The sequence below is a fragment of the Callorhinus ursinus genome, unplaced genomic scaffold (assembly GCF_003265705.2).
Source record: "Callorhinus ursinus isolate GAN/ISIS: 27379988/994484 unplaced genomic scaffold, GSC_fseal_2.0 scaffold39, whole genome shotgun sequence".
NCBI lineage: Eukaryota > Metazoa > Chordata > Mammalia > Carnivora > Otariidae > Callorhinus > Callorhinus ursinus.
In genome coordinates, this window is record NW_027397101.1 from 7,397,545 (window position 1) to 7,422,070 (window position 24,526).

At 40.2% G+C, this 24,526-nt stretch overlaps 1 protein-coding gene across 1 annotated transcript; it reads left to right on the forward strand.

Annotated features, from left to right (window-relative positions):
* The first annotated feature begins 8,124 nt into the window (after window positions 1-8,124).
* LOC112808545 (spermatogenesis-associated protein 31A3-like) lies at window positions 8,125-14,023 on the forward strand. The gene is made up of 4 exons (XM_025851658.2): window positions 8,125-8,332; window positions 9,056-9,113; window positions 9,694-9,754; window positions 10,021-14,023. The coding sequence occupies exons 1-4, from the start codon at window positions 8,138-8,140 to the stop codon at window positions 13,883-13,885; spliced, it is 4,179 nt and encodes a 1,392-aa protein (XP_025707443.1). The 5' UTR covers window positions 8,125-8,137; the 3' UTR covers window positions 13,886-14,023.
* The last annotated feature ends 10,503 nt before the right edge of the window (window positions 14,024-24,526 follow it).

Below are 24,526 nucleotides of genomic sequence, written 5' to 3' on the forward strand. Positions count from 1 at the left end.
TTCTTTTTCTTCTTTTTCTTTTTTTCTCTTTCTTTCTTTTTCAGGTTTTTTTTCAACAAACAAATCAAAACACACCTTATAAAGGTACAAACACTCCCCACTGCATGTGAGGAATTCTGCAGAGAACTGACCAGTGGGAAAGAGCAGCCAAAATGCAACAACAGACTGCACACAGCATACACCAGAAACACTCCCTGAAGTGCCAGGCCCTGGACAGTGTATGACCTCTTTTAATATAACATTACTCTGAGTTGCAAGAAACATAACAAGCTTTTGTAACAAGCAAAAGAAAAAAACTTAGCCAAAATTACAAGATGGAAGAATTCTCCCCAAAAGAAAGGTCAGGAAGATATCACAGCCAGGGACTTGCTCAAGGCAGATAAAAGCAATATATCTGAATAAGAACTTAGATCAACAGTTATAAGACTACTAGCTAGTCTTGAAAAAAAACTTAGAAGACATCAAAGAAAGCCTTGCTGCAGAAATAAAACACCTAAGAACTAGTCAGGTTGAAATAAAAAAAATGCTATAATGGAGATGCAAAACAGACTGGATATCACTTTGAGGATTGAAGAAGCAGAGAAGAAAATAGGTGATATAGAAGATAAAACTGTGGAAAATATGGGGTGCCTGGGTGGCTCAGTCATTAAGTGTCTGCCTTCAGCTCAGGTCATGATCCCAGGGTCCTGGGATTGAACCTTACATTGGGCTCCCTGTTCCATGGGAAGCCTGCTTCTCCCTCTCCCACTCCCCCTGCTTGTGTTCCCTCTCTTGCTGTCTCTCTCTGTGTGTCAAATAAATAAAATCTTTAAAAAAAACTGTGGAAAATAATGAAACTGAAAAGAGGGAAAGAAAACTATTAGATCGTGAGGGTAGACCTAGGGATTTCAGCAATTCCATAAAGTGAAATAATATCCATATCATGGGAGTCCCAGAAGAAGGCAGGAAAAGGGGGCAGAAGGTTTATTTGAACAAATCATAGCTGATAAGTTCCCTAATTTGGGGAAGGAAACAGGCATTCAATGTCCAAGAGGCAAAGAGAAGTCCCCTCAAAATCAGCAAAAACAGGTCAATACCATGACATATCATAGTGAAACTTGCAAAATACAGAGAGAATTCTGAAGGCAGCTCGGAATGAAAGGTCCTTAGCCTACAAAGGCAAACACATAAGGTTAGCAGCAGACCTATCGATAAGACCTGGCAGGACAGAAAGAAGTCGATGGAAATAGCCAATGTGCTAAATGGGGGGAGAAAACAGCCAAGAATACTTTATTCAGCAAGGCTGTCATTCAGAATAGAAGAAGAGTTAAAGAGTTTCCAAGATAAACACTAAAAGTTCACTAAACCAGCCCTGGAAGAAATATTAAGGGGACCCTTTGAGTGGAAAGAGAGACTAAAAGTAACAAAGACTAGAAAAGAACAGAGACAATCCACAGGAGTGACTTTACAGGTAATAAAATGGCACTAAATTCATATCTTTCAATAACTACTCTGACTGTAAAAGGACTACATGCTCCAATCAAAAGACATAGGATATCAGAATGGATAAAAACAAAAACAAAAACAAGACCCATCAATATGTTGCTAAAAGAGATTCATTTTATTTTTTTATTTTTTATTTTACTTATTTATTTTTTATTTGAATTCAATTAGCTAACATATAGTACATCAATAGTTTCTGATGTGTTCAATGATTCATTAGTTGTGTATAACACCAAGTGCTATCACATCATGTGCCATCCTTAACGCCCATCACCTGGTTACCCCATCCCCCAAACACCTACCCTTTCACAACCTTCAGTTCATTTCCCAGAGTCAAGAGTCTGTCATAGTTTGTTTCCCTCTCTGATTTCTTCCTATTCAGTTTTCCCTCCCTTACCCTATGATCCTCTGTGTTATTTCTTATCTTACACATATAACTGAAACCATATGATAGTTGTGTTTCTCCAATCAACTTATTTCACTTAGCATAATCCCCTCCAGTTCCATCCATGTCGAAGCAAATGGGAGGTATTCATCCTTTCTAATGGCTGAGAAATATTCCATTGTATATATGAACCACATCTTCTTCATCCAGTCATCTGTTGAAGGACATCTTGGCTCCTTCTGCAGTTTGGCTGTGGACATTGCTGCTATGAACATTGGGGTGCAGGTGCCCCTTCTTTTCACTACATCTGTATCTTTGGGATAAATACCTAGTAGTGCAATTGCTGGGTCATAGGGTAGCTCTATTTTTAACTTCTTGAGGAACCTCCATACTGTTTTCCAGAGTGGCTGTACCAGCTTGCATTCCCACCAACAGTGTAAGAGGGTTCCCATTTCTCCACATTCTTGCCAACATTTGTTGTTCCCTGTCTTGTTAATTTTAGCCATTCTCACTGGTGTAAGGTGGTATCTCATGGTGGTTTTGATTTGTATTTCCCCGATGCCAAGTGATGTGGAGCATTTTTTCAGGTGTCTGTTGGCCATTTGTATGTCTTCTTTGGAGAAGTGTCTGTTCATGTCTTCTGCCCATTTCTTGACTTGATCATTTGTTTTTTGGGTGTTGAGTTTGAGAAGTTCTTTATAGATCTTGGATACCAGCTTTTTATCTGATATGTCATTTGTAAATACAAGAGACTCATTTTTTACCCAAAGACACCTCCAGATTGAAAGTGAGGGAGTGGAGAACCATTTATCATGCTAATGGACATCAAAAGAAAGCTGGAGTATCCATTCTTTTTTTTTTAAGATTTTATTTATTTATTTGACAGAGAGAGACAATGCGAGAGAAGGAACACAGGGGGAGTGGAAGAGGGAGAAGCAGGCCTTCTGCTGAGCAGGGAGCCTGATATGGGGCTTGATCCCAGGACCCTGGGATCATGACCTGAGCTGAAGGCAGACACACTTAATGACTGAGCCACCCAGGCACCCCTGGAGTATCCATTCTTATATCAGACAAACTAGATTTTAAAACAAAGACTATAATAAAAGATGAAGAAGGACATTATATCATAATAAAGGGGTTTATCCAAAAATAACAATCATAAATATTTATGCCACTAACTTGGGAGCAGCCAAATATCAATTAATAACAAACTTAAACTTAAACTCATTGGTAATAATACAGTAATAGGAGGAGACACCCTACTCACAGCAGGGACACATCTAAGCAGAAGATCAACAAGGAAATAAAAAGCTTTGAATGACAAACTGGACCAGATATATACAGAATATTTCATCCTAAAGTAGAAGAATACACATTCTTCTCGAGTGCACATGGAACATTCTCCAGAATAGATCACATTCTGGGTTGCAAATCAGCCCTCAAACAGTACAAAAAGATTGAGATTATACCATGCATATTTTAAGATCATAATGTTATAAAACTTGAAATCAAACGCAAGAAAAAATTTGGAAGGACCAGAAATACATGGAGGTTAAAGAGCATTCTACTAAAGAATGAACGGGTCAACCAGGAAATTAAAGATGAATTTAAAAAATACATGGAAGTAAATGAAAATGAAAACATAACAGTTCAGAACCTTTGGGGTGGTCCTAAGAGGAAAGTATATAGTAACACAGGCCTTCCTTAAGAAGCAAAAAAGTCTCAAATACACAACCTAACCTTACACTTAAAGGAGCTGGAAAAAGAACAGTAAATAAAGCTTAAATCTAGCAAGAGAAGGAGAGTAATTAAGATTACAGCAGAAATAAATGATATAGAAATAAAAAAAAACAGTGAACAGATCAATGAAACTAAGAGCTGGTTTTTTAAAAGAATTAGCAAAATTGATAAGCCCCTAGCCAGACTTATCAAAAAAAAAAAAAAAAGAGAGAGAGAGAGAGAGAAAGGACGCAAAGAAATAAAATCATGAATGAAAGAGGAGAGATCATAACCAAAACTGCAACAATACAAATAATTATAAGAGAATATTATGAGCAATTATATGCCAACAAATTAGGCAATCTGAAAGAAATGGATAAATTCCCAGAAACATATAAACTACCAAAACTGAAATAGGAAGAAATAGAAAATATAAATAGACCCATAACCAGCAAAGAAATTGAAGCAATAATAAAAAATCTCCCAACAAACAAGAGTCCAGGACAGAAAGGTTTCTCAGAGGAATTCTCCCAACTGTTTAAAGAAGAATTAATATCTATTCTTCTGTTCCAAAAAATAGAAATGGAAGGCAAACTTCCAAACTTATTCTATAAGGCTAACATTACCTTGATTCCAGAACCAGATAAAGACCCCACTAAAAAGAATTACAGACCAATATCCCTGATGAACATGGATGCCAAAATTCTCAACAAGATACTAGCTAATCAGATCCAACGGTACATTAAAAGGATTATTTACTTACAACCAAGTGGAATTTATTCCTGGGCTGCAGGGGTGGTTCATCATCTGCAAATCAATCAACATGATACACCACATTAATAAAAAAAGGGGGATAAAAACGATATGATCCTCTCAATAAATGCAGAAAAGACATTTGACAAAATACAGCATGCTTTCTTGATAAAAACGCTCAACAAAGTACAGATAGAGGGAACATACTTCAAGATCATAAAGGCCATATGCAAAAGACCCACAGCTAATGTCATCCTTATGGGGAAAAACTGAGAACTTTTCCCTTAAGATCAGGAGCCAGACAGGGATGTCTACTCTCACCACTATTGTTCAACATAGTACTAGAAGTCCTAGCCTCAGCAATCAGACAAGAAAAAGAAATAAAAGATATTCATATCTTCAAAGAAGAAGTCAAACGTTTTCTCTGTGTAGACAACATGATACTGTGCGTAGAAAACCCAAAAGAGGGTGGGGGGATGGGTTAGCCTGGTGATGGGTATTAAAGAGGGCACATTCTGCGTGGAGCACTGGGTGTTACGCACAAACAATGAATCATGGAACATTACATCAAAAACTAATGATGTGATGTATGGTGATTAACATAACAATAAAAATTTAAAGAGAAAAAAAAGAAAACCCAAAAGATTTCACAAAAAAATTGCTAGAACTGATAAAGGAATTTAGTAAGGTCACATGATAAAAAATCAACCCACAGAAGTCTGTTGCATTTCTATACAACAATAATGAAGTGGCAGAGAAATCAAGGAACCAATCCCATTTATCATTGCACCAAAAGCAATAAGATACCTAGGAATAAACCTAAACAAGAGGAAAAAGATTTGTACTGTGAAAACTACAGAACACTTATGAGAGAAATTGGGGAAGACCAAAGGAAATGGAAAAACTTTCCTTGCTCATGAATTAGAAGAACAAATATTGTTAGAATGTCTATACTTCCCAAAGCAATCTACACATTCAATGCAATCCTTATCAAAATACTGCTAGCATTTTTTTACAGAGCAGGAACAAATAATTCTGAAATCCGTATGGAATGAGAAAAGACCCCAAATAGCCAGAGGGATGTTGAAAAAGAAAACCAAAGCTGGAGGCATTACAATTCTGAATTTCAAGTTCTATTACAAAGCTATAATCATCAAAACAGACACACAGATCAATGGAACAGAATAGAGAACCCATAAATGGACCTTCAACTAATTGTTGATAAAGCAGAAAAGAATATCCAAAGGAAAAAAGACAGTCTCTTCAACAAATGGTGTTGGGAAAACTGGGCAGCCACATTCAGAAAAAATGAAACTGGACCACTTTCTTACACCATACACAAAAATAAACTCCAAATGGATGAAAGACCTAAATGTGAGACAGGAATCCATCAACATCCTAGAGGAGAGCACAGGCAGCAACCCCTTTTACTTTGGCTGCAGCAACTTCTTGCAAAGTCAAGGGAAACAAAAGCAAAATGAACTATTGAGACTTCATCAGGATGAAAAGCTTATGCACAGCAAAATGCACCTTACAGAATGGGAAAAGATATTTGCACATGACATATCAGATAAAGGGCTAGTATCCACAATCTTTAAAGACTTTATCAAACTCAACACCCAACAAATAATCCAGTCAAGAAATGGGTAGAAGACATGAACAGACATTTCTCCATAGAAGACATCCAGATGGCCAACAGACACATAAAAAAAATGCTCAATATCACTCATCATCAGGGAAATACAAATCAAAACCACAACAAGATACTACCTCATACTAATCAGAATAGCTAAAATTAACAACTCAGGAAGCAACAGATGTTGGTGAGGATGAAGAAAAAGGGGTACCCTCTTACACTGTTGGTGGGAATGCAAATTGAAACAGCCACTCTGGAAAACAGTATAGATGTTCCTCAAAAAGTTCAAAATGGAACTACACTACAACCCAGCAATTGTACTACTAGGTATTTATCCAAGGATACAAACATAGTGATTTGAAGGAGCACATACACCCCAATGATTATAGTAGCAATGTCCACAATAGGCAAAATATGGAAAGAGCTCAGATGTCCATCAACAGATGAATGGATAAAGAAGTGATATATATATATATGGAATATATGGAATAGTACTGTCATCAAAAAGAATGAAATCTTGCCATTTTCAAGAACATGGACAGAACCAGAGGGTATTATGCTAAGTGAAATAAGTCAGAGAAAGACAAATACCATATGATTTCACTCATATGTGGAATTTAAGAAAGAAATCAAATGAACATTGGGAAAGAGAAGGAAAAATAAAATAAGATAATAGAGAGAGAAGGAAACTATAAGAAACTCTTAACTATAGGGAAGAAACTGAGGGTTGCTGGAGGGGAGGTGGGTTGGGGGATGGTTTAGTTGGGTGGTGGGCATTAAGGAGGGCAGTTGGTGTAATGAGCACTGGATTTTAAATGCAACTGATGAATCACTAAATTTACCCCAGAACTAATAATACATTCTATGTTAACTAAATTGAATTTAAATAAAAATTAAATGAATATATGATCATTAATTTTCCTATGTATTTGAATATCTTTCCAAGAAAGTTTTAATTCCTTTCATATTAAAAGGAAGGAATTACTTAAGTTTAAACTAGTCTCTTTCACAAATGGTGTTGGGAAAATTGGACAGCCACATGCAGAAGAATGAAATTGGGCGACTTTCTTATACCACACACAAAAATATAAGTATAAAAGAGTCTCCTTATAGATTCCTAGTCCCTGTCTACCATGTGAGGACACAGTGAGAAGTTTCTGTCTATGAACCAGGAAGAGAGACTTCACCAGAAGTTGATCATGTTGGCACCTTGATCTTGGACTTCCCAGACTCCAGAACTGTGAGAAATAAATTTGTTATATAATCCACCCTGTCTGTGGTATTTTGTTATAGAAACCCTAATGGACTAAGACAACATGTTTCAAAACTTACTTGGAAAAAAAATTAAAACTAAGACAAAAATAAAATAAAAAGTCAGGTCAAGAAAACACATGAAAAATGTTACCAGTAGAAAATTGTGGATTCTTGGATTTGGAAATACTGATTGGTTTGTGAAAGGATAAGTGTGTGTATGTGTGTGTGTTTGTGTGTATCCAGCATGTGCCAAAAGTCTTTGTCCAGTTTTAAGCTTTACTAACTTCAGAATTATAAATGCTACAAACTTAAAAAAATATATCATTTGGTTTTAACTCTTTATAACTTTCATACTTTTATAAATTTTGAATAATAAATTATTTTATTTTGTGTATGTCTTCCTGAAAAAACCCTAAAATTCATAAAACTAAATAAGTGCAAAAGAAATTTAAATTATGTACCTGGGTTTATATAAGACAAAAACATATGGGAAGCTGGAGTTGAAGACAGAGAAAATCCTAAAAGTAAAATTTTCTGGAAAGTAGTCAAAATTCTAGGGTCAACTTCAGATTTTCAAGGGTTATGAAATTGGTGGTCTTTAAGTCAAGATAGCTAATGGACAAAGGGGACCAGGTAATATCTGAGTTCCAGATGGAACAAATGGAAAATTGGCTAAGGTCTCTCTGACAAACGAGTAGAGTTGGGAGGAGGAATCTAGAAGGCCCAGGAAGGTGCAGGGTTCTGTGGGACTGAATGGTGGGAGAGGAGTGGTGGTCCAGCCTGCTCCTCTGACTGCTCCCTCCCCCATTCTCAGGAACCCTTTGTGACAAAGCCACAGCTCTGTGATGCAAGCCTGAGGCTCTGCCCCCAAGTAAACTCCCAGTGCTCAGTTGCCTGAGGGCAACAGCATGATTCCAAAGATGGAAAATTTCTCTTCTCTGAGAAGCACTGGTACCACCTGGTTGAGCTCCAGTCCCACCTCCTGTGTGATTGATACCATCTTTGCTTTCCTATGTGGACTTGGACTCTTTCTTCTGTTACTCCTCTGCTTTCAGAGTAATCCATCCTTACCACCAGCTAGAAAATATAGAAACACCAGGAAGGTAAGTAAACTTTGGCTAAACCCCAACAGAGATTATCTCATATCCATTTTTCTAAATCACCTGAGAGACTTCTGAGATAGGAAGTCTCAGAATAGAACGTCATGCCTCTAGGGACAAGTGAGGCCAGGCAAGGGTTAGAGAGGGCACAAGGATTTCTAACCCAAGATCTCAGATCCAGAGTCCAGGTGTGATAGAGGGTCCCAGGGCAAAGTCCCAAACATGGTGACCAGTGAGTGAGGTCTGTATACTAAGAGTTCATTTTCTGCAGGGATACAGACTCCTAAGCATTGTTTCACCAGCCACTTTCCCCTTTCTGTGGCAGGTGTCTCAGGTAAGCTCTTCCTCTGTGTCAGGGCCTCTAAAGGGCTAGAATGGGGCTCTGAGCTTGGGAAACAGAGTCTTATTTGATGGAGCAGAGAAGGACCTGTAGTTCTGAGAATTGTGTGTTTTTTGAGTAGAGGAATAACAATGAAAGAAATCCATAGTGATCTGACATAGAAAATCCAGCTTTGCATTCTTCAAAGAAGAAAAATTTTAAATATTTTTATCCACTTTAAAAATGAGTAAATGGAAATAAATGAGTAAAGGAAAAAAAACCACAGACCCCCATTATATGTATAAATGTAGAATGTAGATGTTCATATTGTTCATGAATAGTGAGCATTTGCGGACCATCTAGAGAGAAGAGAGAATTGAGTCCCAGCCCCTTGTCTTTTCTCTTAGCATCAAGTGGAGCTGAGGAAGAGGAGCAGGAGTAAGAAGAAAAGTGGAGCTTTGAAAGGTAAGCTTATGTGATTTAGCCCTGCATGCCCCAAGTTATCCTCCATTTTTCTTAACCCCTGAGGGTCCAGCTCCATGGTCTCTGAGGATGCCAGGGGCAGAGACCATCCCTCAGGAAACAGAGCCCTCAGAGAGGCTCCTGGGAAGGAGATCAGATACTGTATACTTCCCAGATTCCATGTTTGGAAGGAAGCTGATAGGGGCTGAAATGGGTTTTGGCTGGCAAGGTTGTGTGGGCTGTAGTGGACCAAAAATTCAGAGGTGGAACCTCCAGGTCCAACGGTAGATAAGTGGTTTAACTTTGCTCAGATTCCTTTGTGACTCCTATCCTTTCTCCCCAACTAGGCAGTTGTGAGGGCTCCAGGGAGTGATGGATAGGAGAGTGCTTTGTCATTTACAAGACACTCCCCCATCATAGGCCTTGCCGTTTCTGTGAGGGATCATGTGGCTTTGAGCACTGATTCTTGGGCTCCATAGTCTAATCACCCAATAGTCTCCTCTAAAGGGACATTGCACTTAGCCTTCTGTAAGACCCTTAGGCCCCTATTTTCACCACTGTAACCCAGTTTCCTGATTTCCAGCTTGCAGAAATTGCCTGAAAGAACTGGAGGGAGCTTGCAGCCTGATTTCACTTTTGCAAAGGTAGAGAATCTTTCCTTTTCTCCTTGACCCTCCTTTGTCCCAGAGCCTATGATGTGACCTTGGGGCCACAGGGAGCCCTGGGAGGGGGAGCCATGGGAAGAAGATGTGGTTAAAGCTCTGGGGTTAGGAATAGCAGGAGTAGTGTGAAGTCAGCATGGAGGCTGGGGAGGGCTGTGGGTCGCAGGTGTTTACCTCTGCCCAACCTGCCCTGCCCTCCTTGCCCTGGTCAGCTTCTAGCTGCAGCTTGTGCCTCCTGTCTCCTGCAGCTGCCTGGTGAGGCTCCCTGACAAGGGTGGCTTTCATCAGCTCTTATGTCAAGATCCCCCTGGTGAGGTGTACAAAGCAGTGCCTGCTGGAGCCCACCAGCCATGCGGGGAGCCTGTGGATGTTGCTGCTCCTGCTGTGTCCTTGCTGGCTACCCCAGTTCCTCTGACCCAACGCCCTCTACTTCTTGGCTCAAAGACCTCTTCAGTTTCTGTTCATTCCCACTCATCTCTGAGTGCCTCTTGGACACCAGAGCCTTTTCTTCCCCTAGGCAGCCTTTTACCCCAGCCACTTGCTCTTTCCCCTCCCCCTCCACATCCCCTTAATTCAGAGGCTTGCCATCCACCTCTGACAGCCTCTTCTGCCCCACAACTTCCAGACACCATTCTGACTCTTCCTCAGTGTGACTCAATGGCACTCCCACTGGGCACCATTACACAGAGGTCATCTCATACCCCATGGTCAGCTTCTCTTATCCCAGGCACCTCAGGCCTTGGCCACTCAAGCTGTCCCATTTCAGCCCTGTCTTGGTGGCACACCACTGGCAAAGCCTTGTGCCTCTCAACCTCATCAAATTATGAGTCTCAGCGAGAACACCTTTCCCACCACTCACCAGAGGCCTCATTCTGGGGAAACCCCACCAACAGAGAAGTAGGAGCTGCTAACCCCTCTTTGCTCAGGTCTGATGACCAGAAGTTCCTGGAGATACAAGTCACAAAGGGAGTCAAGATCAACATTTGGAAAGAAAAAGAAAAAGATGGATCATATCTAAAACAAATGAGCCCAAACTACCACCTGAATTCTTTGGGGAATATGTTGAAATCACTGGGTGCTGAGCAGAAAACCACAAGCCCCCAACACTTCTGGAGCACAAAAGGCAAACCAGAGCAGTTGCCTGGTCTTCAGCAGCTCTCATATCCTAAGGTTTGGGGGCACCATTTACAGCAGAAATATAACCAGCTTTTCTGGGGTCTCCCCTCTCTACACAGTGAATCTCTGGTGGCTACTGCCTGGATCTCTGAGAGCTCTTCAGCACTGCAGTCTCCTTCTTTCTTATTCAATGGAATCTCAAGTGACTGCCCAGTTCAAATGCAGGCTAAACTATCTCCACTGCTTTCCCAGTCCAAACCCCTGTCCCAACTGGAGTTCCAATCTCAACCCTTGATTTCAGCCATACCTCAATTCCAACCCCCACCTCTGGCTCAGATCCTGACCCAAGATCATCTCCAATCCTCCCTTCCAATCCTATCACCTTCTTCCTCACCCCAGATCAGGGCCTGTCAAATATCTTGCCCTACGGCCCAGGATAAGTCACAATCTCTCATCCCAACTGAGATTCAACATCCAGAATGGCCTTTGCATGAGCAACTAGAAAGTGGGGGTTTATCCTCTGTAATCAAAAGATCTCAAGAGGTCTTTAGTGTCTTCACTTCTAACCCTCCTGAAGACAGCTGGGTGGTCTCCATCCTTCCTGAGAATTTTCCAATCAGTCCTGAGCTCCGTAAGCAACTAGAGCAACACCTACAAAAGTGGCTCATTCAACACCATTGGGAGCTGCCCTGTAAGATCCAAGAGTTTCTGGAACTAAGGCAGCTTCAGGGTGAATTATCAGGGACATGTCAGGCAAAGGGCAAGCATAGACCCTCACAGCTCTCTGCATTTGCAGGAAGCAGCAAGGAGACACAGAAAGTGGGGTTCCAACTAAGCCAGGGCATGGGCAAGGGCCTGGGGTATATTTTGGGGAAGGTCCCAAAAGATCTCTCCCAGGCCTCAGAGAACTCCCTAATGAAGTTTCAGGGAGTGGGCTCTGGGGAATCAGAAAGTGACTTGGGGCTGTCACAGAATGAATCAGGAAGTAATTTACTAAGGAGCTTAGATACGAATCTAGAAAACATCTTGAAAAGAGGTCATTTGGGCAGGAAGTTGGGGCAGATCAGTGAGTGTGGGCCTGTGAGTATGTGCCAATCCTGTCTTGCTGTCAAACATGCTTTTCCCAAGTCCAACACTGACATGGAAATCAGAAATCTAGGAATCTTGAAGCGTTGGGGACCATATGTGAACACCTCTCACAGGGTTTCCTTCCTCCATCCAGACATTCAAGAAGTTCTGGAAGCACATATTATAAGGTTTTGGGTGAGGCACAGGTGGGGTCTACCTCTCAAGGTCCTCAAACCCATAAATCTCTTGATGAAAAAGGTTCAACCCTTGCCCATTCTTCAGTTTGCCTCTACCCCCTCAGCCACCCATGTGTCTGGGGCCCCCTCAATAGTCAAGTTTGCTGAATTCCTGGGAAAACCTCCTCAGGCATGTCTTGGAAAGAAGGCAATAACAGAAGAGTCAGTTTCCACCCTGGAAAGGCTTCCCCTTGCTCCCTCACCTGCATATGAGGAAATCCAGAGGGCGCTGGGAAGGGCCCCATCTAGTGACAACCAGGGGCCCTTAAAAGCCTCTCTGATTGGACAGGAGGACAGGCCACCTTCTCAGTCCCTCACACTCAACTTCATGGGCAGAACTTGGCAGAGTGGTTCTGCAGAATGCATTGAGAGGAGCAGCCTAGAGTTGAGTCCCAGTTCAGCAATGACCAGGAATGAGCCAAGAGAGAAGAGTGTGGATTGGACCTCACAAGACCCCTGTCATAGGGTAGCAATGCTGGAGATGAACTTAGGATCCCAATGTTTTAGTGCTGAAAAGGACAGGGAGGCAGTGGAACCAATGTGCTTGGAAACCAATGTGCTCACAAAATCCCAAACCATAAATGTACATATGGGGAGTTTAAATACCAGTAAAAAACTTTCTAGAATGTCTGTTTTCCAAGATCCTGGAGAGTCATGCCTTAATGAAGAGGAAAGTGAATTTAATTCCAAAGTGAATACAAAGTCAGAGAACCAACCTCAAGACTGTTCTACACACATGCTCCTTGCTGCAGACAACTTGGCTTCTCAGGTGCCACAGTGTCATCCCCAGAGAGTGCCTACTGGGGGCAAGGTAGCTTCCCAGATGCTATATGGCTTCACAGCAGACCAAAGGAGCTGCCTAAGGCAGCAAGAGCCCATGATCTCTAAACTTCAGGACTCATGGAAGAACCAGTGCAAGATGACTGTCCCTACTTGTAAGAGAGAGGACTATAGGAGGCTCAACTCAGGAAATGAAGAACGGTTTGAGGAATTGAGGACCTCTCAAGCTAAGTATATGAGTCACCCTGCCCCAGTCAGGGGAATAGTAGATTCTTTTAGGAGAAGATACTTCCAGCTCCTGCCAGAGAAGAAACAGGGTCCTCCCGAAAGCCTCTTCAGAAAAAGGATGAGGCGCTTTTCTCAATGGATTTTCCCCAATGAAAAAGACAAAGGTCAGAATGCTCTACAGAAATATAAGCCAATAACTACCCAGAACCAAGGACCAGTCAAAAGCAAGTCAATTATGTCCAGTGAGACTCATGAGTCTCAGGCACTCATGACAGCTGTTGGACAGATTATAGAGGAGAAAATGGCAATTCACCATGGACTTCATGCCACAAAGTTAAATGAGCACAACCAGGAACTCCAAGCACCAGTATGTGGGTGTTTCCACTACCACAGACTTCCCTTCTACCCAGAGCAAGGGAGAATAATGAATTATACAGCCCACAGTCACCAAGCCACCTCCAAGGACCAGAGTAGCTCTATCAGGGAAAGGCAGGTCAGACATCGGCCGTCCTTGAAAAGTGTAAGATTCAAGGATGAGCAGCTGGGCTTGAAGCACCTCCCATCCTCGCCTCCCAAGAAGACTTTGTCTCCAGTCAGTCCCTGCCAGTATGGGCCAAGGATGCCAGGTGTCCCAAGCCACCATCATCACTGCCCACGGCACTGTCTTTTTCAGGAAGGGATCTAGACTAGTCAACCATAAAATGCTCCTTTAGTCTTTCTTAGTAGGAAAACATGTCTCCAAGAAAAAAAAAATTAGTCCATGTGGAGAAAACTTTTTCTCTTTAGCACATCCAAATACTTAATATTCCCCAATATATATGTTTTTCCCCCATAAGAGCGTAGTATGGCTGCTTTTGTTTGTGCTATGCTTGGTATATGCTTTGGGTTCTAGAAGGGAGGGCCATGGAGGGTGTTTGGCAGTGGGCAATGTAGGCTTGCTCCTTATCCTGAATCTTTTCATTGTTTTCATGAAACTGTCATTTTACAAACAAAAGCTACTCTAAAAAGATGAGAAATAACTATGAAGACCTTACTCCAAAATCTTGTTTGACTTGTCTTTCTGCTGCTTCCATTCTACTTTGAACTTTATACAGCTATAGGGGATAAGTTTACAGAGGCATCACAGGGCTGGACATTCCCATTCAGGCTCCAGGAAGTGTCAGAACCAAGTGGGTCGAAGTTTGGAAGAGAGTACTGGGCCCTAAATTCAAAAGCAAAAGAAATCTTGTCCCTGGATCTCTTGGTGAAGAATAGATACTTGCCCTTGAGAACCCCTTCTTTCTCTGATGAAGAACTGAAGGCCCTATGAAACCCTCTTAGCTTAGCTTTAATGAAATGTACAGTGTCATCCTCTTCCACCTCTGCCTTTCCTGCACTTCCAGTGATAAGGATGGCACTTCCAGCTCTGTGTGTGTGTAAGTGGGGAACAACAGGGAGGTTGCTGAGGGTTGTGTTCACCTCTACCTAAATGAATATTCAAGGGTCACATACTTTCCCTTTATGTTAACCCCAGAGAAGGAGTTCTGAATTAATGGAACAGGAGTGTACCTGTGTGTAGTAACTATCTGATGGTTGAACACTTGAACTTAGAATGGGATGTGGGAGAAAAATTGAAAGGATGGATCCAAAGAAGAAGGCAAATTGACACATGGTGCCCATAAATGCGCAGTGAGTGAAGAGCCCCCTGATATCCTATCTACAGGCCTGGAGGAAAAAAAAAGTTAAGGGCCCAGTGGTTCATCATACCCCATCAGGGTCTCTACCCTTCTCTGCTCTAAGATCACAGACCTAGGAAAGCCATCTTTATGTCCAAAACAGATGGCCCAACTTGTAGAAGTAAAGCAAATCAGGGAAGGTTAATCTCTTAATAATATATTTCATAAGCTTACACATCATCACCTCTTGAATTCTAGAATGGATGACAATAATAGGAGGGAAGGCTAGGTAACTAGGGAAACTTGGGATGTGCCTCCCAGTCTATTGACCTTTGCTTAAACACATGGCTCAAGGACTGCTCCTCAAGGAGTGGTGGGGACTTAAAAGGCCCAGAAACTGGCCTGAAATTATGTCTGGCTCCCAGTTCTTGCTTACTCCAGAGCCCAGCAGATGAAGCCATCAGGCAGGATTTATCAAAGGAGGTTGGGGAGAGCATGGAAATGAACTGTTCAAAATGGGAGGTGCAGTCCAGGAGTTTTCTACTGTTCTCTCCACTTCTAGCACAGTCTTCATCCTCCTCTGGCCTCTATCCACATGGGAAAGCAGGGAGCTGAGCAACTTCTCTAGAGTTATTCTGTGCTTTGTGCCACACATGGTACACTGCAGAGGGCATCATTCCCAGGATAGAGAGTCTTGCTCCAGGAGATGTCCCTGATCCAGAGGATAATAGGAATGGGCCCTATCTCCCATGCCTGTCGGGATGCCCAACATTTGGGACTGGGACCTGGGGTGGAGGATCAGATTGGGTATAGGCCTGCTTGTGTCACTGATTTCTCCCTGGAACCAGGTCTTGCCTTTGGGTCCCAATTCCTAAGGCAGTCTCCCAGAGTGGGTCCAGCAGTGAAAATGGAACCAAGACCTGTGGGAAGGGATTGGGACCCAACACAGAGAATATCCTAGGCCCTTGGGAGCTCAGGAGAGGGTGGCATGGGGACCTTGGGTCTGGCTGCTGCTAGGTCCTCTAGGGGCACTGAGGTGAGTTCTGGGACTGGAGTATGAGCTAGATATGAACCCTGTGGCCCCTGCCAGAAGAAGTGCCACAGAGAGGGATGCTGATGGAACAGCAAAAAACCAAGTGCCTTTGCCCTTCTGCTGCTCAGATTACCATAAGGTGCAGTAAAGCCAGAAATAAAGACACACACGAGACCCTTCACACAGAGACAACACGCAGAGACATCTCCCAACAGAGACAACACATAGACCTTACAGAGATAACTCTCAACAGAGATCTCTCACACAGACACCTTCCACAGTGCCTACCTACTACATTGCCCCACAGAGACCTCACACTGAGACCTCACATATGGACCTCATGTTGCCCCACAGATCCTCAGAGAGAAAGCTAGCACAGATTTCAGAGCTTTTCCAGAGACCTGACAGCAAACCTTTCAGAGACTTCCCAAAGGTACTTTCCATACAAACCTCTCAAGGAAAACCAACATTCAGAGACCTCATGTAGCCTTAGAGAGACCTCACATAGAAATCTCACAGAGAGTCTTCATCTACAGACGGTACACAGAGATCTTCCACTGACTCACAGAGACTTCACATTGAGACCTTACCCAGATACCCCACAGAGACTGACACAAAGACCTCACATCCATTTTTTAGGATCCCAAGCAAGCACCCATTGACAAGTCCTTCTTGGTGAATATGAAACCACTTAGCAAACTGGCAACACAAGAGGGATGATCAGTTGTGCCCTCTTTTTTTTAATAATTTTTATTATGTTAATCACCATACATTACATCAGTTGTGCCCTCTTGAGAGCCTTAAAACACTCAGACATTGTCAGCATTGCACTACATTTAGTTCTATGCTTGGAGAAATGCTTGGGAAATTTTGTTCTTTTGTCATATTATTGCATCTGAATAAAAAATTACCCATTCTACATGTAGATTTGCAAAATTAATTTCTACAGGTGTTCATTAATTTGAGAATCGCAAATTTTGAATACAACTAAAACAGCTAGTCTCCAATGAGAGAAAATATCTTATTTGTCTAGTTTTAGTTATTATCCAACTAAATGGTGTCACTGTCTTTTTTTTTTTTTTCTCTTGGGGACAAGGCCTGAAGTCGAAATGGCTTACTTATTTACTTTGGAAACATAATAAAGGCCTGCAACAAATGAACTCTAGAAATGAAATAAACCAGAAAAGAGGCATCTGGACACACACTTGCCTCCAAGAAGTCTAACTCGCACATTATTTTCAACTTAACAGTTTGTGGGGTTTTATTTTTTAACAAGCTAACAATTGTGAGGATTTTTCACAAATAAGTCAAATTCCTGGTAATATTCCTATTATATCATCTGGCAAAATTATATTTCTGAATATTATTTTATTCCTTCAAATGTAATACCTTTACATGATATTATTATACATGTCTTTCGGAGATGACACAATCCTAATGTTCAGTTAACATAGTTAAAAGGACAAGCTATTAAGGATTTATTTTTAATTCTATGAAACTCACATTTTCTAAGATTGGCAGTCAAGATCCACTTTATGTTATTACAGGGCTAAAAAAGAACACATTGCTTAAAATGAATTTGAAATATTATAAAATATATGTATTTTTGAGATATACAGATGGCCTAATGAAATCACTGAGAAAGGGATATATTAACATCTGAATTGATGTAGTAATTTAATCAAATTTTGTATTACAATTAATAATGAAAAGTGTCACTTATTATATATCCAGCACTTTCTAAAGGGTGCATTACAATGAGATTGCCTATTTCTCACTGCTCATATGCAACCTATTGTCCTTGCCTTGATAAAGTTTCAATGACCACTGTCAAACCTGTATCACTGGTTAAGTCTGTCAGACTTCACATTGGGATGATGACATCATAGTTCTTTAAGAGGAGCAGGGCTGACACAAGAGCTCTTTGACTTATTTCACCAAGAAATTCACTTTTTCTTTATAATTAAACAATTTATAACGATTAAATTTTCAACTTTATTCCTTTATGATATCATTGTATCATAAAATGATGGAATATGGTCATGGATGTCATCTAATATTCCATCAGATCATTTTTTTATAGTACAAATTATGAAGATAAATTTATTGATCAGAACAAAAATGAGTTCAATTAGGAAAAGTTTATACAGGAAAATATCTTTTTCAAATTGACTATTTTAACAATGTTAAAATAAGTGATTATTCTTTAGTCTTTTGAATTAAAGTTGCTCAGGGTGGCCAGAAAGTCTGGAAACATAGGAATTGTCCATAATAAGTAGTTTATTGCTATAACATGTTGAATGTGTTGTTCTTCACTAGTAATTTGTGCTAAATTACAATGAACAATATACATTAAAAAACATTTGCATCAATCATTACACATTCATCTGTCATAGGTTATTTTAGATTTGTGAATTTTCATGGAATAAACTTGCACATTTTCCTAAGAATAAGAAATCATGGGGGATCAATCTATTTAAAATATATTAGTTTTTCCAAACTCTATGGCCATCTTTTTAGTAAGATTCACCTATCTTAAAATTTTTAAAAAGTTTTACCATTTACATATTACCAGAAGAAGTGGATATCAAAAATTAGAGAAAACAAAAACAGATCCCTTTTGTATTCAAAAAGTTTCACATCAAAACATTTTGCTGAAAATGATGTGATTCTTAATCTACAGATGAAATACTTTTTACATGATACTTAAGATATATTATAAATTTGGATTTAAAATAAAGTTTTATTTAAAACTGGCCTCATGCCGATTTCAATAAATCAGGCACAATGTACAAGGGCAGCAATTAGGTAATGACTTCTTAATACTTCAAGGAATAAAATCTTTTCCAAAGTAGTCGTTCTACAATGTTAACCCCTAACAGCAATTCCTCTTGATAGATTATATTTTTTAGTTTCATACATTTTATAATGAACTACAATAGAGATACATTTCTGGAAGTGTTCCCAAAAATATACAGCTACTATGTTGTGCTCACGCCACAAGCACAATAGGGAACATCCAGATCTGGATGATCCAGGGGTTTCATAACTGCCGCCTTTTATTTGAGGCCAATTCAGAATCATTTCTGGCACAAGACTGGTCTTTCATTGGGTCCCTGGCCACGTGGACTGCTGCATTTCCCAAACAGCTGCAAGTAGCCTTCCTTTCTCAGTTTGCTGCTGCGCCCCCTCTCCGCCTGCGCGGGTCAGGCATCACCGGCTATGGTAACCTGAAGAGCCCATGTTCCCAGGTACTTGCACTCTGTGCTCTGCACAGACACGTTGTACCACAGATGTGCAAGTGGCGCTGATGAAACTTCCAGAAAACTGTCAAATGCATGCAAGCACAGTAGAGGAGGATTTAGAAAATGCTAACATCTTTTTGAGGAAATGTGGATTACGCAGCTCCTTGGTTCTAGGCATTTTTGTGTGTTAGCTGGCCGCCTGGATCTGGGGAAATACAGCTGGTTTTAGAGTTTCTCATCCTCATTCACTGTAGAGACATCTGCAGCTCTTCCTTCTCTGAGTCCGAAACCTGGAATAGAAGGCATCTGCTGGGGCGCCTGGGTGGCTCAGGTCATGATCCTGGAGTCCCCGGATCGAGCCCATCGGGCTCCCTGCTCGGCAGGGAGTCTGCTTCTCCCTCTGACCCTACCCCCTCTCATGTGCTCTCTCTCTCTCTCTCATTCTCTCTGTCTCAAATAAATAAATAAAATCTTTAAAAAAAAAAAAAAGAAAGCATCTGCTCCCTGTGACTTCACAATCTTTACTATCTGTTTACAATGGTAAACTAAAACTCAGGCATCCTCAGCTCAGGTATTTCTGATGCTTCAGGACAAAGATCACTGAACTTTTTATTTCCACCACAATTTTATACTAGTAACACTTTACATAGCTATTTATTGTCTCAATATACTTATTTTCTAGAGTCCATGAATTTATTTTTTAGAATGTGGCCCCTGGACTCCACCTAACAGGTCTGTTACTTGGGCAAGTTATTTATTGTCTAGATTGACAAATTTTATAAAATTGTATTTATTTCATAAAATTTTAATTTATAAAATGTTAATTTTTTAATGAAATTGGTAAATCTAGGAATTTAGTCTGTTTTTTTTAATATTGGTACTTAACCTAAAATATTTGCCAATTTTCCTTTTTAATATATATCAGACAATGTTAAGAATTTAGCTGCGAAGATATCAATATATTTGTTGGCTTTTTTCACTTTGTGTAGTTATTTTTGTATCAAACCTCTATTATTCCACAACGTAAAAGAAAGTTTGCTCCTTGGAAACCATTAGCTTTAAGGACTTACTAGGTTAAAGCTTAGCATGTTAAATCTGAGGGTCACCTTACCTTCTTTTAAAGATGTTTTTCATGGGTTGGTAAAAAGTCTTAAAATGTTGGTAAGGATGTGAAACAACTAGAACTCTCATATGCTGCTGATGAAAATGTAAAATGTACTGCCATATGATTTCACTCATCTGTGGAATTTAAGAAACAGACGGAAAAAAAGAGAAAATGGACTCTTAAATATAGAGAACAAACTGGTGGTTACCACAGGGGAGTTGGGCAGGGGTATGGGTGAAATAGGTGAAGGGGATTAAGAGTACACATATCATGATAATCACTAAGTAATGTAGAAAATTGTCAAATCACTATTTGGTACACCTGAAACTAACATAACATTTTACGTTAATTATACTGAAATTAAAAAAATAATAATTTTCAAAAAGTGATGTACTACTTTGGAAAACAGTTTGACATTGATTTACCATACAACCCAAATATTTTATTCCTAGGAATTTACACAAGAGAAGTAAAAACATATGTCCACACAAAATTTGTATGTAACAAATGTCCATAACAACAACTTTATTCATAGTTGTCCCAAAATGGCAACAACTCAAATGTCTATTAACAAGTGAATGAATAAATACATTTTGGTATATCCATACCACTACTCAACAACCAAAGGGAATGAAATACTTAATATACACAACAACATGGGTGAATCTCAAAAGATGCTGAGTGAAAGAAAACAGGCATTGAGTACACACTATAAGATTTTATTTACATAAAATTTGAGAATAGCTAAATTGTAATCACTGAAAGTAAATCATTGGTTTGGAGGTGAGGACTGACCATAAAGGGGCTTGAGGGAACATTCTGAGTAATGAAAATTTTCTATATCATGACTATGGTAGTGTGTACACAACCATATACATTTGTCAAAATTAATCTAACTATACTATGCATGAGTGTTAAGACAAGAGTGCTTTTAACTTTGTTATACCCCAATAAAATTAATTTAAAAATAAACATATATTATATATGACATATGTGTCTATATATATTACATATATATTATGACAATGGAATGGAATAATGTTCTTTGTGGTTAAATTGCCTCTTAGCCAACATGCAGAATGCTAAATATCCACACCTTTTTTCTTATTTTTTCTTTCTCTAAACTTTTATAGAAGGATCAATTTTAATAGAGCTACATCAACAATATTGATTAAATTTGCAATAATTTGAAAACAGAGAACATTTCCTTTAAAAATCTAAGCAAAAGCTTCTTCTATCTGGTCTCTAGCTCTTTTTATTCTTATGCCAAGTTCTTTATACTAATTGATCAACTGAGTTATGCATTCATTTACTTTTTCACAAGTGCTTCTGCTAGTTCTATGTTAGGGACATGACCTTGAACAAGATAAACATGGCCGCTACTTTCACAGAGTTCACAATCTATGTGGTGACGGTCAGAACACACATATACAAACACAAGTAAGAAATAATTTTAAAGTCTTATAGATTCGAAGTCAATAGAAAAGACTGAAAAAGAAACTGACCTCCTTTTGATGAAGTCAGAGAAGGTTTCTCTGTAGCCTCTTGAGGGTAAAAGCTTTGTCTTTTCTTTCTACCTGCTGACCACAACAAAATGCTGACAACAGAATTTGCAATCAAGTTACTTTAAAAATTGATTTAAAAATAAAAAGCAAATATATATGCATTAAAGTATGGAAGGGCATACATTTGAAGCATGAAAACTAGTACCTGATGGAAATATTCCACAATTGAGGAATATAAAACTAATTATATAATAAGGAAATTAAAAAGAAATTTCAGGCTGGATAGAAAATAAACTAAGAAAACAATAGCATGTAAAGTAGTTGAATATTTTGGCATTTGATTTTGAGATTAAAAGAAAAATAGATGAAAAGAGGAAGGAACAGGAAACATAATCAAGAACTGAAGGACAGATGGGAAAGGTAGGCTACTTAGCTCAAGATCTGCCGTTTGTATTTGCAGCAAGTATCAGTTTGGGAACCAGATATTGTTGCACTGTATTAGTTCTGTTTAAAGTACTAGGATGAGTACCCCCCCTTAGTTTGGGGGTAATGTTTGACTCATAACCTGTCTTTTATGTATTTGCCTAAACTCCTCTAGAATACACTTGGACTTGCTCCTCATATGATCTTCTAATGTGTTTTAAACAGCATAGGACTCCATTTTAATTTTACATCTAAAGCCTCTGGGCTTTAATTGCTTTACTATTTCAGTATTTAATATGCATGTATTCTATGAAAAATGATATGATTCACTGTTAATCTAGAATTTCCTTTTGTTTGCATAATTTAGAGAATCCAAGTTGTATTTGTATTTGTCTTTGGAAAACAGAGCTACTCTCAGAGGTCATTTCCTTGAGCTCCAGACCCCTCACCTCACAGCCTAGAGTGGTGCTAGGCCCTGGAATATGGAGACAGCAGGACCTGCCTGTCTGTGTGTGTGCAGCCGATTTGAAGGTGCCATCTTGGATGGGAGACTGGGTTTGGAGAGTCCTGTGTTACTTCCTGGAGTTCTTGAGATGCAGTCTCTTAAGTGTGAGTGGAGAGGCCTGGAGAGCTTAGGTACTCAGTGTCTGGTTTATCATGGAGATCAGCCATGTCCCAAATTATAGTGTGTTCTTATGAAGCTCAGCTGTTCTAGACTGACATCCTGCCACCTACAAGTGGTCCTCCTGTCCTCATTCCCTCTTTCTCAGATCTGGGTCCTTGAAAGTTGCTGGGATCATCCTTTCTCGTCTGTGTTCAGGGAACCTGGAGCAGAGCCCACATCCTCCCAAAAGGCCCCTGGTTTCTGGTACCAGGGGAGTCTGCTTAGCAGATGGCAGCTACTGCACAGCCTGGCTCCTGATGGCCAGAGCATCAAAGGTACATGCGGCACTGCAGTGGGCTAGGGCAGGGTGGGGGGAGCAGGGAGTCTTGGTGAGGCCAGAAGTGCAGCAGAGAACCAACCTCCACAGAGCCCAGGCCATCACATCTCCAGCTGCGGTTTCAGTCCAGCACAGAAACCACACATGAAGCCTGGTGAGCACAAGGTCTCTGTAGCCCTCAGGCTGGGGCTCTGCAAGTCGAGGCAGGGTCATACCCAAGAACCAACCCAGACCTGGCTTCCCTCTGTGTGCCCCTGTACCTGCTCCATCAGGTTGTCTGGGAACCAGAAAATAGACCCTCAGGATCCCAGTGAAGCCTTTCCCCCTTTGGCATAAAGAGCAGCTCTGTCCTAAGGCTAAGCCCATATATGTGTGGATCTGTTTCTAGCCATACTGTTCTCCTCCACGGGTTCTAGGATCACTTTATTATTTAGCTGACAGCCACATAAGGAGTGCAAATGCAGGCCCAGCCTCAGGAGAGAGTGCTCATCTGTCGCATCATCCTCAGCCACCAAAACCAAGACAGTCAAAAGTTCTCAGGCTCATTCTGAGGGGTTGGGTTTTGTTTTATTATATTTTTCCTAGTTCACCCTCCAGAGGTGCAGGGAGGAAGTCTAATGCATGCTCTCCACTCTATGAACAGCTGGGCACTGTGCCCTGCATTTCACTCCACGCTCAGGGAGGAATCTGCTTGAGATCCTCTCCCTCTGCTCCTCCCCCTGACTCTCTCTCTCTCTCTCTCTCAAATAAAATAAATCTTAAAAACAAAATACAAAACAACAACAACAACAAGCCAAACAGGGGTGCTGGGTGGCTCAGTTTGTTAAGTGTGCAACTCTTGATTTCAGCTCAGATCACAATCTAAGGGTTGTGAGATTGAGCCCTGGGTCAGGCTCTGCACTGGGCATGGAGCCTGTTGAAGACTTTCTCTCTCCCTCTCACTCTGCCCCTTCCCTCCCCATTCTCTCTCTCTCTCAAAAAAAAAAAAAAAGAAAGAAAGAAAGAAAAGAAAACAACACAATAGAAGAAAAATAAAATATCTCTCTTGTCTAGAATACAGAAGAATATTTATGGCTATATATGGTATATGAACTCTGGATAAATTTTGCCTTAATTTTTCATATTAAAGATATAAATTACAAAGAACTCCTTACACCATCTCTCTCAAGTTTTCCCAGAGGTTGAAATGAGAGTTATATAACAATCTAAAAATATATTTATTAGCAAATTAAAAATTCACTCAAACTTTAATGGTAAAAAAAGTTGTGCGGCTCTCAGTGTAAGAAAGGGGAAGATGAGAAAGAGCAGAAGGAAATGTAATAGAATTAAAGCTTAAGATAACCTACTTAAAATACTTGAAAACTTCATAAAATGCAAAGAGAGAGAAGATAATTCTCAATATCAGAACAGTGTAAAGTC